The 15,718-nt window shown below is 43.6% G+C and overlaps 1 protein-coding gene across 1 annotated transcript; it reads right to left on the bottom strand.

The window, feature by feature from the left end:
- Positions 1–661: 661 nt before the first annotated feature.
- Positions 662–14,840, bottom strand: PTGER2 (prostaglandin E receptor 2). Its single transcript, XM_037054311.1, has 2 exons — positions 13,587–14,840; positions 662–3,470 (listed from the first exon to the last, which is right to left on the bottom strand). Exons 1-2 carry the CDS (start codon positions 14,427–14,429, stop codon positions 3,249–3,251), a joined length of 1,065 nt encoding a protein of 354 aa, XP_036910206.1. The 5' UTR covers positions 14,430–14,840; the 3' UTR covers positions 662–3,248.
- Between the last annotated feature and the right edge of the window lie 878 nt (positions 14,841–15,718).

The following is a 15,718-nucleotide window of genomic DNA, read 5'->3' as shown; positions in this document are numbered from 1 at the left end:
CTTTTGGGAATTGCTAAGATAATATTTCTATAGTGTATTTCATTTCAGGTGATCAAAATGCTTTATAATTTTTTTAAAAATCTATTATAATGCTGTTAGTGATTGGAGGTATGTTATAAGTGTGCACTCAGAAAAGAAATACAGTGGAGTTAAGTGTTTGACGAAGACAGAATAAAGCCATCAGATATCCCAGCTGCAACACCACTGTATACAGTAGGTATTGTAAGTGCACATATATAAACCAGTCATTTGCAGACCATATTGCTTCTCTCTCTGTGAACAGCTCAAGTAGGGATCCTTGTCCAATTCAGAAAACCATTAGATTGGCTTAAACTATCACATTTGGCAAAGTGAAATAAATAAACCTCTGCTGAAGTGCGAACTAATTGTCTTAGCCTGACTCTCTAAGTCATCAAATTCTACACCAGAATACATTGTTTTTTTCCTTGATTCAAAATCCAAAATGATGTTACATTAGCACTAGGACAATCCTTCTTTCAACACGCACCAACAGGAGCAGGCAGGGGTGTCAAAAGTTCAACTGAATCACACTGAGAATGTGATGGTGTGGATTGGGTTTCCCTTCCCTACTCCTCAGGGCTTGTGGCCTCTACCAGCTTAGTGATCTGGTGCTGGTGCTGTGTCTAGAGCTTTGGTCTGGCTCTTGGTTGTTCTAGGTTCAAACCACTTTGAGATTCACATCTTCTAGAGAGGCTTTCTATAGCTCCTCGGCAAACTCAGGTCCCTATAGGATCGTTGCAGAGTCGAGGCCATAATTTACTACCAGAAATTCCCAGTTCTTTCTGGGAAAGATGACCTGGGGCCACAGTGAACCATCCAAGAATAATTCGGCCCAGAACAGACTGCTTATGCCCATTTCTGGACAGCTAAAGTTAGGGCTGGCATTCTGAGGTGAGTAGCTGTGACAGTTTCTTTATCCATTTTCATTCCACTGACTGTCAGGGGCAAAGAATGAAATCTAGGTCCTCTTTCATCATGATTTGTTTCTTTAATATATCAGGCAAAGTTCTGTGTTTACTTCTTTCACCGAAAATTCCCAGTAAACTTAAACAAGTATGTGATGAGATGGGATTAAAGAAAATAGTCACATATCCAATCCTAGTAATTTTTTTCTGTTCCCTTCAAATTACCATTCATAGTAGGTGATTGGCTCTTACATAGGATTTTTATCTTCGATTCCTTCTGTGTACACATCAGTGCAAACAAAATAGTTCTTTAACACAGGGCAAGAAACAGGGTAAACTAAGAGACAAAGCTCTAGAGATCTACCAGTTATTTAATAAATGGATTAAACGCTTATATTTTGTTTTCCAGTGATATTATGTCCAAGTTTGCTATTTTAAGTTTTCAGGTATTATTCCAGATTTTGGGGGGTGGTGGTGAGGTGGGGTGAAGGATTGTAAATAACAGTTCCATTTGGAGGAAAAAAGCCATTTGATACTAGAAATCAATCTTCCACATTCCAAGTAACCTCAGAATGTTTGTACAGAAATCACCCACAAGCTTAATTAGTTCCATTTAGAACAATTTCTTAACTTTAGACAGAGAAGATTTGCTTACATGTCCAGATCTTAGTTAAGTGAAATTTTGCCTGGTTTGTTTAAACTGGTAGAAAAGCAAATCATTTATTTATTCTTTTTAAAATAGGACCTGATTTGACATAGATTGTGTCAAAACACACTGATGCCTAGAATGGTCTGGAAAAACTCTTAGTGATCATCTAGTTTGATAGCTACTTATAAGAAACGGTTTTACGTAAGCAAGTCAATGAGACTGGAGAAAACAAACATCCCTTTTTGTTTTTGTTTAGTTTTGTTTTTATAATGGCTAGCCTGTAATAACACTCACTGAAAAAAAAAAGGTGGTTCTACTGTTGTAAGGAGCATATTGGGAGGAAAAGAATCCTGTAGACCAAGTACTTTACACTCTGATTTGCTCTGCAACCATACTTGAAAAACCTGCCAAGTTCATTTTTTTCTACTTACATCTTATTGGAAAAACATTATATCTACACTAACTATAAAATGTTATTTGGGGGAATTCATTAAGTACTATTCCATTTTCAAACTTTTGTTTCATAGTTTATTTTTGTGACATTTCAGATGAGCTTACACAGTAACTAAGATATGATTACCCAGTGCAAACTCACCGAAATATTTTGATGCTGAGTTTACACCATGTCGAGCATTTAGATTTAGAAATATATGAAGATATGACTCACTGTTACATGATTTCCCATATAATATTAGTCAACCCGTGTTTCCTGGATAAAAATATAGGCAGATGAGTTTTGCTACAACACAATCCTCTTATAAAGTAGATGTTAGTTATAGCCTCAACATGAGCATTAAAGTGGTTCCAGTGTATCTGGAGAACTGACCAGGTTTTTTCCGTTTTTAACCCTAATACATGGCTTCAGACATAGCCACATAAACCCTCCATTGGAAACAGAATGAAGAGTGCTAATCAGAATTAACTCTCTTAATAGTCTATTATTTCTTCTTGAGAGGAAAATTCTTAACAGTTTTCTTGATTAGTATTAACACAATACACATTATAAAATAAATACTCTGACACTTTGAGACACAGCTTCCAGAGGACCAGTGAAAAAGCTGGGCCTACCCCTCTATGAGTAATACTGTAAGCCATGAGAGAGCACTCCCACATACACAAACATTGCAGTACAGAGTGCCTGTGAATTTCAAGCCTACTGTCCAAAGGAAGGATCTGTTAAGCAATCACGAAACACGAGGCTTGGTTGCTTCAGCATCTCGACTTCCTAGAGAATACATACGAAGGTGTATCTGGTCTGACCGTACACTGTGTGCTTATAACATCAGTACCACAAAAGGTTAAAATAGAAAACACACAGTAACTATTTCAGGCTTTGAACAAATTACAAAACCACATGCTTTCTCATTCAGCAGGAAAGCTTCCATCAAAAGGCAACCAGGTCTTTAATGCCCTCGGTTCCTCTAAAGCCCAGTAACAAGCTTCAGGGGAAGCTTTTAAATCTCCTTCTGACACCTTCCAGGAAGTGCCTCCTTGTCAGCACGTCTGCAGCCGCAACCACTGCTAAAATGTTGGTTTACTTACTCTGTTTTATTAGGGTAGCTTCAGTTTGTTTATAAACTAACTTTTTTCATTTCTCCAAGGAAGCCTTTCAAAACGATCTTCCAGATGCTAGCTAACTAAGCACTTCTTAGCTATTGTCCACAAAGGTCAGTCTATTTACTGGCATTCGACCGTGTAGAACAGGAAGTTTCTGTTGCATCTTGTGCTCTTAATGAAATCCGACAACAGAGGACTGAGCGCATTAGTCTCAGGACGGAGGGCCTCAGGATGGCAAAGACCCAAGGGTCGATTATTGAGTTAATTGATAAAAATCTAAGCGCTTGGAGGTCCCACTTTTCTTTTCGGGAAGAGGTTTCGTTCATATATGCAAAAATCTGTAAGAAGCAAAAGGGGGAAATGATGTTAATTTTACATCTCGGCAGTGGACAGGCTTAGACCATATGCAGTTTTTCAAAATTTAGAAATGTGTTTTGTTTGTGGTGGGGGTGAAAGGGGAATAGCAAAATCTCACACTTCTTCTATGTGTTTCTTCCTTGCAAAAACTCTGAAACATAAGTGTTATCTCTGTTTGGCAGATGCAGACGTGAACTTGAGGGACGTTAATAGCAGCATTCTCTGTTTATTTCCAAATACTTAATCTGACTTAATTATCGCAATTCAGCGTGAGAGGTACCCAGGACAGCCCGGGTTCCGGCCACTGGACTGCCTGGGTTTGAATCAGGCTCCACACAGAGCTTTGGCACCGTAAGTAAAAGACTAACTTCTTAGTGTTTCAGTTATATCTGTAAAATAGGTGATGCCAACAATACCTCCTTCTTAGTTGGGAGGATGAAAGGAAGCAACATGTTTAAGCTACTGGAAACAGTGCTCACGTAACAAGTGCCCCACAATGTAAGTTATCTCCGTTTTGCCAGTGAGGACGCTTGGGTGTGGAGAAGTTAAGCAACTTGCCCAAGTTCCCAGGGCTGTTTGGTGGACCCCAGGGAGCTGGAGTGAGGACACAAATCCCAGCTCCCTTGACATCGGTGCTCTGCTCACCAGGTGCTCCATCCCGGTCACCCACATTAGAGCAAAGGTCTTCAGAGCAATGCCCCAAACACCGGAAAGCGGACACAGCTTCACATGTTGACCAGTGTTCTCAAACTGGTATACTAGCTCTCATCGGATTCCTTAGATGCTTAGAGAGCAACACAACTTTTGGGTCAGATAACATGCTTGATAAAGATCAAACACTGCCACCCAGTTTACAGAAAAAAGGAAAACAGATGTAAACCACACCCAGCCACTTAAGGCGGTTCTTTATAATGCTCCTGGGACTTTCTTACCAATGGTAGCCCCTGAGTTAGAAAGCTAATCCTTCTGTCCTCCACTCTTCTTCACCAGAAGAAGGAATGTTTTTCTTCCCCTCTCTCCTGCTTGCTCTGTAGGCACCCGACAACTGGCTATACAAAGCAAATTGCAGGGAGGCAGAAGAGCAGGCACCTTCAGGTTGCTTATGTGAGGACAAGAGCAGCAAGGTTTGGCAGCCACAGGTGTTTATGCCAGAGAATCTTGGCGTAGGGAATGGAGACAGGACTTGGCAGATGAGTAAGGGAAAGGAAGAAGCGACGGTAGATTTCTTAGATTATAGAGAGAAGAGAAAGTTGGGTAGGCAATAATTTTCTTGGCAGCTGAACTATTTTGGATGAGAAATATGCAGGACTTATACGGTGTCTTTTAAGGAGAGGTTTTGGAACTTCGAAATTCAGGATAACATTGTATATAAGTCTAGTTGATGAAAATCTATTGGTCACCACACACACACACACATACACATACAACTGAGCATTTTGTAGCAGAAAAGCCTGAGTTTATAATCTAGGTTCCAAAGAACCCAGTAACACTACACTGGCTGGCCACGTGGGCAGCGTAGAAAGGGCTCGGGATTCCCATGTCACAGCTTCACACGTGAAAATGCGTCAGGGTTTCAGTTCCTGATCCCCTTGGAGTGTGACAGAGCAGTGAGAAGTGAAAAATGGTTTTAGAGGATGAAGCAATTCTGTACTATTTGTTTCCTTTCCATTTTATCCACCACGTTGGGTGGTTTTTGAAAATGGTTAAAATTTCAGGAGCTTGGCCAGTATTTTGTAGAAAACAATTTTTTCTTTTACATTTAGAAGAGATCTACTGCAGTGGTCCTTAAGTTCTTGACGTGACCTTTGTCTTCTCCTTCTTCCCCTACCTCCTCATTAAAAAAAAAAAATTGGGTCTTGTCTTTTGCCCTGAGTTCACCATTTTGATCTTGTGGACCCTGCCTCTTTTAAATTGTTACAAAATATATGTAACAAAACATTTCAACCATTTAACCAATGGCACAACTCAGTGCCATTAAGTGCATTAACATTGTTGTTCAACTGTATTGTTTATATTTTTTTTATTTTCTATACATTGTAATGCTTTGACATCCTAAAAACCTTCTATACTACTCCTTCAGGGATAGCCAATTCTTGGAGACAGCCAGAGGCTCAGCCTCGCTCTGCCTTAATCTCCCCAGGGCCTGGTACCAGGCGACTGGAGAACAGGACTACAGCTTCGAGCCTGCTTAAATGACTTTAATAGCCAGTCCTACACTGGTCACCCTGCCTTGCTTCGCTTTTCCCTTGGAAACTCCATTAAGGGCTGTGGCCCAGGCGCCTCCCAGCAACTGCCACCACTTCCTGACCTGTATTTGTCCTTTCCCATGTGGCCCTGGGTTTTGTGCAGTCCTTGTTTCTAGGACTTGTGAGTATGATGACTTTGTTTTCTTGAGACTCTCTTGTCTTCTCCTGTGGCCACACCAGACTGACCATCACATGAAAGAACAGAAGAACAACCATCACCACCATGTACTTCCAGATGGGGAGTAGATGAACTCTCTTCATCTTCCCGAACTGAAACTCTACCCACGTAACACTAACTCTCCATTCTCCTCCCCCTCCGGCCAATTCTAGTTTTTCCTTAAAGGCTGACACATGCACATAAGTCAATTAATTAATGTTTTAATGATATTCTGCTTCAAAGACTGGTAGGATTTATAGATATTTTTGTACACCTACTAATACATTTGCTATAAGAAAAATACCAAGTGCTAATCTAAGTGAGTCAAGTGAGTTTCAATTCCTTAGACCAGGCTGTCTCTGCAGGGCTTTACTAAGACTGTGGTGCCTACACAGCGGCACAGTGAAAATAAGTGTTGGGGTGTTTTTTTAATCTTTTATACAATCCTTGCAGTCTCCCACAGAAAATTTCATGTTGGCACTATTTGTTTGAGATACTTTCCTACCAGCAGTATAACCAACCACATAGTAGCTTTTTAAAAAAGCAAATGGGAACTTTATCTAGCAGTTCTTTGAAATTTACCAAAGAGCATTAAAAGTATTCTGATGGCTTGCTCCCTCCCTCAGAGACTTTGATTAATTAAATCTGGGCTGTGACGTGTGTATCGGGTGTTTATTCCCACCCCTCCATGGGATTCTAATGCCTGAAATAAAACTAAAGATGCATTTACACCTGGCCAATCGAACAAATGACTTTGAGCTTCCAGAATTCCTGATCATTAACATGCAATCTGATTTTCCCTTAGAAATTGAATCCCCATGGAGATAGCAGCTAATTTTTACTAAATACCTATGTGTGCCAGGCATGGTGCTAAGCAATTTATAAGTCTTATTTTATTTAATCCTTACTTGAACCAGCAAAATATTATCATTCCCATTTTAGTAAGGAGGAAACCAAGGCTTACAGGGGCGTCCAACCTTTTGGCACCTCTGGGCCACACTGGGAGAAGAGCTGTCCTGGGCCATACCCTAAATACATTGTGGCACATGATAACAAAAAATCTCATGTTTTAAGTAAATGTACGATTTCCGTGTTGGGCCACATTCATAGCCATTCTAAGCCGCACACGGCCCCGCAGGCTGCAGGTTGGACACCCCTGGAGAAGATTAGTTGCCTTGTCCCAGATCATGCCCCAGGTAAGCAGGGGAGCAACAGAGTCACGCTCAAGCAGTGGGACCCAAATTTTCCTTTCCGCCACTACTCTGTTGCAAGTCTACGATGTAAAGCCTCATATAAAATTCACCACTGACTAGGTCCACAGGAGACAGCTTTTTGAAGGTGTCAGCAAGGTTTATGGGCAACACTGTTCCTGTTAAGAACCATGGCTGCATCTAAGTAGCTACTTGGCTTTCTTGATGCTTTTCTTTCTCCCACTTTCCACATCTAAACTGCAGGCAGAGATTGTGTGTGTTGATCTCCCTGGTGAAAGGCATTAGTAAGTACCTTGGCTATAGGCTTTGCGCAACTCATTCTTTAAAAACAAATTTCATGGGGTATTTGATATTTTAAAGAAATTCTTCCCCAAATCATAGGTGGTTTGTGGTAGAGGGAACAGAAGCCCAATTCCCTTCAGAAGGAAAGAGTGGGGCATAGCTGTGGCTCTGGTACTGAAGAGTGTCCCCTGTGTTGTGCTCCAGGCAATCCCGGGGCCAGACACAAAACAGTTAATGCTAAGGTTTAGAGCTCTGGGCCTGTGTATTCCAGAGTGGTGGCTCTAAACCCTCTGAGAAAATGTTGGATGCCCTGAACCATCTCCCCAGAACTCACATAAACACAAGATTTTGCAAATGATTTCTGCGCTCGCTCGCTGACACAGAGGGCAGGTTTGCAGGAAGTGTCAGCCTGCCCTGAATGCACTACCTGACCCTTGGCCCATCCCATCACTCATATGTCCCAACTGTAGAAGTCTTCAGTCTAGTTTTCTGTTAGAGGGGAGCAATTTTAGGTTTGAGAAAAAATGAGGCTTGGCAGACCTTAATATAATTTGAGGCACAAGAAAGCTGAGCTCAAGGTAAGGATGGGGAGTGGTGATCTGAAACTTCACAGGAGAAGACAGGGGAAGCCTTGGAAACTAAAGAGATCAGGTTGCAGATTAACTAAATCTTAAGCCTTTAGGTGAAAAGAGACTTGTTGATTGCCTTCCTGAAACAGAGTCTTCAGAGACCAATCACATACTATTTCTGTTCTTTTTCTTTAAAAACCTCAATACTGTGATAGCCTCTTGTAAAACCAAAACAGAGATATATCATCCCTAAGCTGTTTTTCTCTAAGCTGATGTCTTAATCATCGGAAAAAGCAGTGATGATCAACACTTCCAAGGGTGGAGACGTTAACACACAACTTCTCTTTTGGGGAGAGGACTATGGTTTTTGCTGTTCAAATGAAAAATCCTCAGTGTAATTGTGTCTTTATTCACAACCACCATTTTATAATATCAAAGGGTAAAGGAAAGGATGTCATGTGAAAACACTGATATAGGAAATTTTTTTCTCTTACAAAGTATTTTGTAGTCTGTGGGGTGGGCTGGGATGAGGGTAAAAAGCAGAAAACTGTACTTGAACAACAATTACCAAAAAAAAAAGAGTATTGTGGATTGAGCCTGATGTGGCTCAGTGGACTGAGCACTATCCTGCAAACCAAAAGATCGCCGGTTCGATTCCCAGTCAGGGCACATGCCTGGGTTGCAGGCCAGGTCCCAAACAAGGGGCACGTGAGAGGCAACCACACGCTGATGTTTCTCTCCCTTTCTTTCTCCCTTCCTTCCCCTCTCTAAAATAAATAAATAAATAATTTTTAAAAAGTATTGTATTTGTGTACAGATGATGTGTTGTGGAATGGTGCAACTGAAACCTGTATAATTTTTGTTAACCAGTGTCACCCCAATAAATTCAATAAAAAGGAAAAATAAATAATGTGCATGAAAACTATTTCGACAATCCCAAAACACATCATTAATGATGCATGAATGATAAATGACCTTCCAGTAGTAAATGGATATTAACTTAAAACATCACCAAGCAAAGTTCATTATGGTTATGCATAGAGATTTCTAGATTGCTCTTTCATTCGTACTAGAATTCTGATATTTTCCATGTATGTAACTGGTCAATTTTATGTCAGTTTTACAACCCCCATTCATGTCATAACGAGTACCAGGAACGAACAGGAAACTGCAGTATTGTTTACTTGAGTTTGGCCTGTATTACAAAGATCAGATTTCCACTAATCAGGTTTACCTGAAAAATATAGCCCTAAAGAATTTCTAAACCTGAAGAAATTTTTAGAATGAGTCACTGGTTTGCTCTTGAAATTTTAGAAGTGAATAAAATGCATAAGCACTTTATCCTAATGGCATGTGGAAAGCAGGTTAAAAGACCAGGAGTTACTGACAATTACTAGTAAAGTAGTGAGAAATGGTTGGGAATGAAGACAAAACAGTATCTGAGACAAGAAGGGGGCCTGATATATTTCCTGCGTTCTGATCCATTTCTTGAAGAAAGTTTCTATTTATCTCTGTGAAATGATGACAACAGTTGATTAACATAAGGACGAATTTATTAATTTATACAATATTCCTTTAGTGCATAAAGAGTTTAGAATATGTTGTTGGTCTCATGCATGATTTCATATTGGACAGCCAAGGTAATGTCATTTCATAAACAACTCATGCCTTTTTAAAAAATCACTTAAGAAATGTTTTGTGGTAACAATGGAAGATTTTACATGAGGGGTAGCCTGATTATTTCTTAATTTAAAAAATCTGTTTATTTATTTTTAGACAGAGGGGAAGAGAGGGAGAGAAACATCAACGTATGGTTGCTTCTCACATGCCCCCTACTGGGGACCTGGCATTCAATTCCCTGACTGGGAATTGAACGGTTGACCTTTGGTTTGCAGGCTGGTGCTCAATCCACTGGGCCACACCTGATTATTTCTTAATTTAAGCATCATTTACATTAGCCAATCTCCTTAAATCTCAGTCTCAGCCTTTTAATTCACAGATCTGTGGAGAAGTAAAAAGGAACTTACACACTTGGCCCCAGCTCAGGCCCCTTGATCCAATACGGAGTAAAAGGTCTTTGCCATTTTATTTTTAAAGCGCACAAATTGGAATTAATGGGCAAAGTGGTCCTGATACTTATAACATCTTCATAATTCTCTTTGAAATCTTGAACTGATTTTCTCCTATGTTACCTTGCAATAAGCACTTTCTCTCTGATAGTATAGTGGTTACATGCATAAGCTCTGTGCTTAAACTGCCTGGCTTTGAATGCTTGCTCCAACACTTACCAGCTGTGGGACCCAGGGTAAGCTAATTGCCTCACCCATAGAATGGAAATAATAATACCATCTATTTCACAGGTTGTTGTGAAGACAATAGGTTAGTGTATGTAAAAATTACCACTCAAAAATGTTAGCCATTTTGATGATGATAATAATGATTTTGAGGTTGAATCTGACTTCATTACAGGCCTCTGGGTATTTTACATTTTGATGGTTTCAATTTTCAGACTTTGAAAGTCCTAGACTGGGATTCTTGGAGGATGTAGTAATTCTAACCTGCCCACACTTTGGGACAACAACGTTAGTAGTTTCAGGTTTCCTAAATCCCCACTCTCCTCCTCCCCCCACTCCTGAAGTGCTGGAATAAGCAGGCATCCCACTGGGCACTCTCTTTCTTGCTGGACCACTGTTAGGAGACACAGAAAGCAGCTCTGGCAGGACCAGGCTGAGACAGGGTCACTTGCCAGTATTTTCTGGGATGCAAGGGAAAAATTAGTTGGAATAGCTCATTAATAACTTTTTTTTTACCTTGAGTACATTTTAAATTGATGATATTTTGTATACATTGAGTTAAATATATTGATTAAAATGAATGTTTCTTTTTAATCTTTATTGTGTGGCTTCTAGAAAATTTTAAATTCTGTATGTGGTTCACATTTGCGGCTCATACTGCATTTCTGTGGGTCTGCATGTGCTCCGTGAGAGGAACAGAAAAGTGTTTGAAGGCAACCACAAGCCTTTGCCGTTAGGAGGTGTGGAAGTGAGGCCCTCCTTAGGCGGGAGATTGGTGCCCGCAATTTCTGATCACAGGTTTAGGGTGGACCAATAAGCCAAAAATACATGGGGGGACAGTATCCCACAGGGCACATGGCAAGCATTTTGCAATAGCAGAATGTATGCATCAAACAGTGGTCATGAGTTTGAATTATCAGCTAAGCCCTCCAAGAAAGAACTTAAATTGAGGTAGTACAGCATTCCACAGGCTTTGAAGTGCTGTGTAAACGAAGACACTAACAAATACCAAGAATCCACTGACAAAACAATCTTCATCTAGCTCTGCCCCCCCATGCCATACACAGGCTCTTTAAATAAAAACACAGCTTCAGAGCGAACCTCTTACTCCCCTACTCCTTCTAACCAGACTTCTAGCTCTACGTCCCTTCATAGCAGCAACTCTGGATCTGCCCCTGGCTTAATATTAAATGAAGGGGGGAAGTGTGTGTGTGTGTGTGTGTGTGTGTGTGTGTGTGTATTCATATACACTCAAGTATGCAAAATATACATATATTTGAAAATTAACATATTGATGTTGGAGTCTTCATGATAAAAGGCAAATGTACTTAAAAAGAGGGGAACCTATTGAAAATCACTACCTGTATTTTTAAAAATACAGTCTATACAACAGATCAGTTCCTAAATTTCTCATCAGAGCCCATTCCTAGGCTGTTTAAGTAGCTGAGGATCAGGGATATTTTTATATACACACTCACAAATAATAAATAAATAAATGAATAAAATCCCAATGATATCTTAAGGCCTACTTGTCCAACACAATACAGAGATGATTTATGACTCCTAAGTTGAATTCTAAATTGTTTAGTGGTATTTGAAATGCTTTCTTTCATAGATACGTATTCTGCATCCAGTCCCAACCCCCAAAAGTTGATTTAACTCCTGACATAATCTCAACGTCCTGTGGGTGAAACAAAACAAACCCATAGAAGCCACGTTGGTTTCTACATCACAGCATTTCTGTTGCACAAACTTCCTGGGTGTGAGTGGAATGGAGTCGCAGCCTCCCACAATCCTACTTCATTTAATAACGTGGTACATTGTACACACCCCATCTCGTTCTCCCCGAAGTGTAACTTACTGATTCCACTTAGCTTCCGCCCTAACAGAGGGTGGGGTTGAAGTGTGCGGACAGTGGGAACCAGCAACAAGAAAATATAGCTAAGAAAATGAGTTAATTTGGGGCAGGGGAGGGTCATATCCGGGCTTTTAGAACCCTGTGTTCTTTCCCACCACTGAGGATGAGCATATGAATATAATCAAAGCCAATGATGACAGTGGGAAGTAAGATAGTTACTTCCTCGGTTTCTACAGGTCAGACCAGCTATAATGGCAGGCACTGTCCATTCGCTTTTTTTTTTCCTACAAGATTGTGGCAAGTGGGAATCACTGACAACTACTTACTCCCTGCAGGGTCAGTCTTGTTATGCTGAAGATTATGAAGTGGAGCTGCCCAAACTTCCAGTTCCCACGTCTTCTTAAGAGGCCAGCCCACCCTCAGACATATCCCTGGCTCTGTCCGGCTCAAACTCACAGCTTCGCAGAACTAACTCCTGAAGTTGCTCTGCACCAGGACAGCACCCATCCCAGTACCCAGGCTCCTGCCCTTCAGTTCTCCAGACAGGCTCTGGCCTGCGGGTCTTGGCAAGTGTTGAACTTGCCTACCTCTCCCATCCCTGAGCTGGACCAGCCATTCCTATTGCAGTGTTGTGCTAATGAAAGTGCCCAATTATAAGCTGAAGAGCACCTGTATACATTCCTGACGGTGACATCCAGAAGAGTGTAAGAGTGCAAATGCCTCCTCTAGAGGGATTTCAAAAGCTCACCAAGGGGTTACTCCGAGCAACCAGCCTTTCCTCTAATTATCATTAGACCTATTGTATTATGACTTTTCATGGCCACAAAGAGTTACACTACCAATATGTAATTTAGAAAGCCCGTAAACTTGAAGGTGTTTCTGGAACTTTGAGGACAAATAATGAACATTCTGGAGTTCTGCAACAGGGACCCTTCTCCCCCCGAACCATTCTCAATGGCAGCTATGGGTTAGGTACCACGTTTTACCCTGGAAGAAACAGCAGGCAGTTATGGAGACTAGGACTAGTGTGTGGGAAGGGGGTACCAGGAGGCAAAATGCGGCTCAGAGGAGTCAGATTGTACTTGTCAACCACGCAGAGGGGAAGCGGCTGCCTCCTCCTCAGGTGCTAAGCCAAGCTAGTTGGTGGTGGGGGGGGGGGGCGGGTGCGGTGAAGGAAGGGACACTAATAACAGGCCTTTGATCCCAGGATGGAGAGCTTGGCTGGCTTAGTGAGTGCCAAGGCTCCCTGTCAGTGGGACTGTATTACTGTACGGGGAAACACTAACCTAGAGAGGCCCATGCGCCAGGGTTAGTGGAGAAAGGAAGTGGGGAAAGGTGAGAAGCAACAGGGGAAGTCGATAGATTAGGACACATGTTTACAAGTTGTGAAAGTTTGTGTGGCAGTGGAAAGGGTGGAAGTGAGAGAGCGTGTGAGAAGGCTGCGCAGAGCTGGTCTGTGGAAACAAAGTGAGTGACTTACTGTGAAAGGCAAGGAGCAGACGGCGAAAGTGATGGTCATAATAGCAAGGAGAATAAGGTGGTCTGTCTCCTCCGCCATGGACATCCTTTCCCCTCTCCTGCGGGTCGCAGGGCCTCCCCGACCGCTGCCCACGGAGGGTCCACAGCGGCTTCTCCTGCTCCGGCGGTACATGCGGATGAGGTTGACGATGACACTGATGTTGCAAGCGAGCACCGCCACGATGAGGAGCAGCAGCAGGGTGGCGTACAGCTGCAGGTACGCGGTGCTCCCGTGCTTGAGGAAGCACCACGTCCCAGGGCAATACTGGACGTACTGCTCGGAGGCCAACAGCGGCAGAGAGCAAAAGAGCAGGGAGACTGCGTAGATGGCCGGCAGCACTGCCAGGCCGCTGCGGCGCTGGACGTGGCGCTGGTAGAAGTAGGGGTGCCCGATGGCTAGGTAGCGCTCCAGGGCCATGGCAAAGAGCATGAGCATCGTGGCCAAGCTGAAGAAGGTCATGGCAAAGGCGAAGTAGGTGCACGCACGGCTCTCCGGCGCCAGTGCCACCAGGGTCTGGTTCCGCGCGTAGGAAGCCAGCACCACGGGGCTGATGAGGCAGGTCCCGAGCAGGTCGGTGAACACCAGCTCGGTCACCAGCACGTGGAACAAGGAGAGGGAGTTCCCGCGGCAGGCGCTGCGCCCCGCATCCCCCAGCCAGCGGCGCGCCAGCAGCGCCAGCGCTATGAGGTTCCCCAGTACCCCGGCCGAGAACATCACGGAGCTGATGGCTGGGCTTTCGCCCGAAGGGAGCCACTTTCGAGTCTCGCAGTCCTCGAAGCGGGAGTCATTGGAGGTATTGTCCATGGTGGGGTGCCGGGAGCAAGGACGTGTCCTCTTCTCCCGGCTTCCACCAGGCAGGAGGGTCTGACAGCCGGAGCGCTCCGGGACCCAGAGAGAAAAGGGGAGGGATCGAAATCCAGAACCCCCTTCCGGCCCCGGCGCTCCCGAGGGCTGGCTGGACCGGGTCTCCCGCAGCTGCCGGAGAGGCAGCTCCGCTGCAGCATCCGGCCAGCGCTGGAGGCTCCTCCGACCTGCGCCCGCCGAGTGCCTAGGGGGCTGCTGCCTCCTCCTCCCCGCCGTGCGTGCTGGGCTCAGAGTTACAGGTGTCCTGGGACAGGCGCCCACGAGATGCCCCGGGGCACTGCTAGTAGTGCCGGCGGGGAGTGGGGAGGGAGAGGGTCCCCGTACTGGCTAGCAACGCCGCCAGGCAAGAGGCCTGCGTCCAGCCGGAGGGGTGTTTCTTGCTCCGCTCCCCGGAGTTTGGGTGCTCGAAGCCGCCCAGTCGCCTCGCCTCCTCTAGGAAGTGTTTAGCCCTTGCAGAAGGATGGAAGGCAGCCACGGGGAAAGCAAAGCTAATCACCAAAAAAGAGAGAAGTCAGGAAAACCCAGTCCCGTGAGTTGTTAAAGAGAAGGGAGTAACAGACACCAAGGACAACTTGGAATAAGACCAATATGTTCTTTATCTTCTTTTTAATATTCGCAGGAAGATACACTAAGAGGGCGGGACCCACACTGGGAGGAAGTGGAAAGCCAGCGCGTCCATCCCAGCAACCACACCGTGCATGCCCCTGAGCTGCCTGTTGCACCATCGCTTGTGTTGGGTTGCCAGCATTTCGCCTTTTCCTATGCCAACACCATCACGGCTAACCAACCACTTGTTTAGGCAACCATTTCTTTTAAAAAGAAAAAAGAAGATTCTTGTACTTGTGGAGAATTGTTTGTGGACACAGCTTTCACTACCGCACACTGTTCTCTCCTTGAGCTATTAATTTTTTCACAGTTAACCGTGGCCTATCTGGCAAGACCCATTCCTGGTAAAGTTTATTGGGTAAGTGGTCAGGATAAGAGACTGCAGCTGACAAAAAATGGTTGCTTACCATCTACTGTCATACTTGCAGAGTCGTGAAAATGGGCTTATGTGTGACCCAAAAAAAGTCCAGTGTGACAGACAGGAGTAATTGTGTTCTACAAGGAAGGTCTTAATCACGTCGGGAAAAGGAGGAGGAGAGAAAGGTGGAAGGATTTGCATAGGAAACTAGCAAGGGAAAAAATTCATCACGTTGGAGCAGAGGAGAGATTGCAGAAAAGCACAC

The sequence above is a fragment of the Sturnira hondurensis genome, unplaced genomic scaffold (genome assembly GCF_014824575.4).
Source record: "Sturnira hondurensis isolate 20B ecotype Veracruz unplaced genomic scaffold, ASM1482457v3 Scaffold0008196, whole genome shotgun sequence".
NCBI classification, from domain to species: Eukaryota; Metazoa; Chordata; class Mammalia; order Chiroptera; family Phyllostomidae; genus Sturnira; species Sturnira hondurensis.
Note: the sequence above shows the minus strand (reverse complement) of the source record. Positions and strands in the feature narration are given on the sequence as shown.

What these genes read in the sequence shown, in the direction of transcription:
- PTGER2 (XM_037054311.1), bottom strand. Translation starts at nt 14,429, where the DNA reads ATGGACAATACCTCCAATGACTCCCGCTTCGAGGACTGCGAGACTCGA. An exon ending in TCTGCTCCTTGCCTTTCACA is followed by an intron (nt 3,471 to 13,586) that starts GTAAGTCACTCA and finishes TGCTTCTTACAG; the next exon opens with ATTTTTGCATATATGAACGA.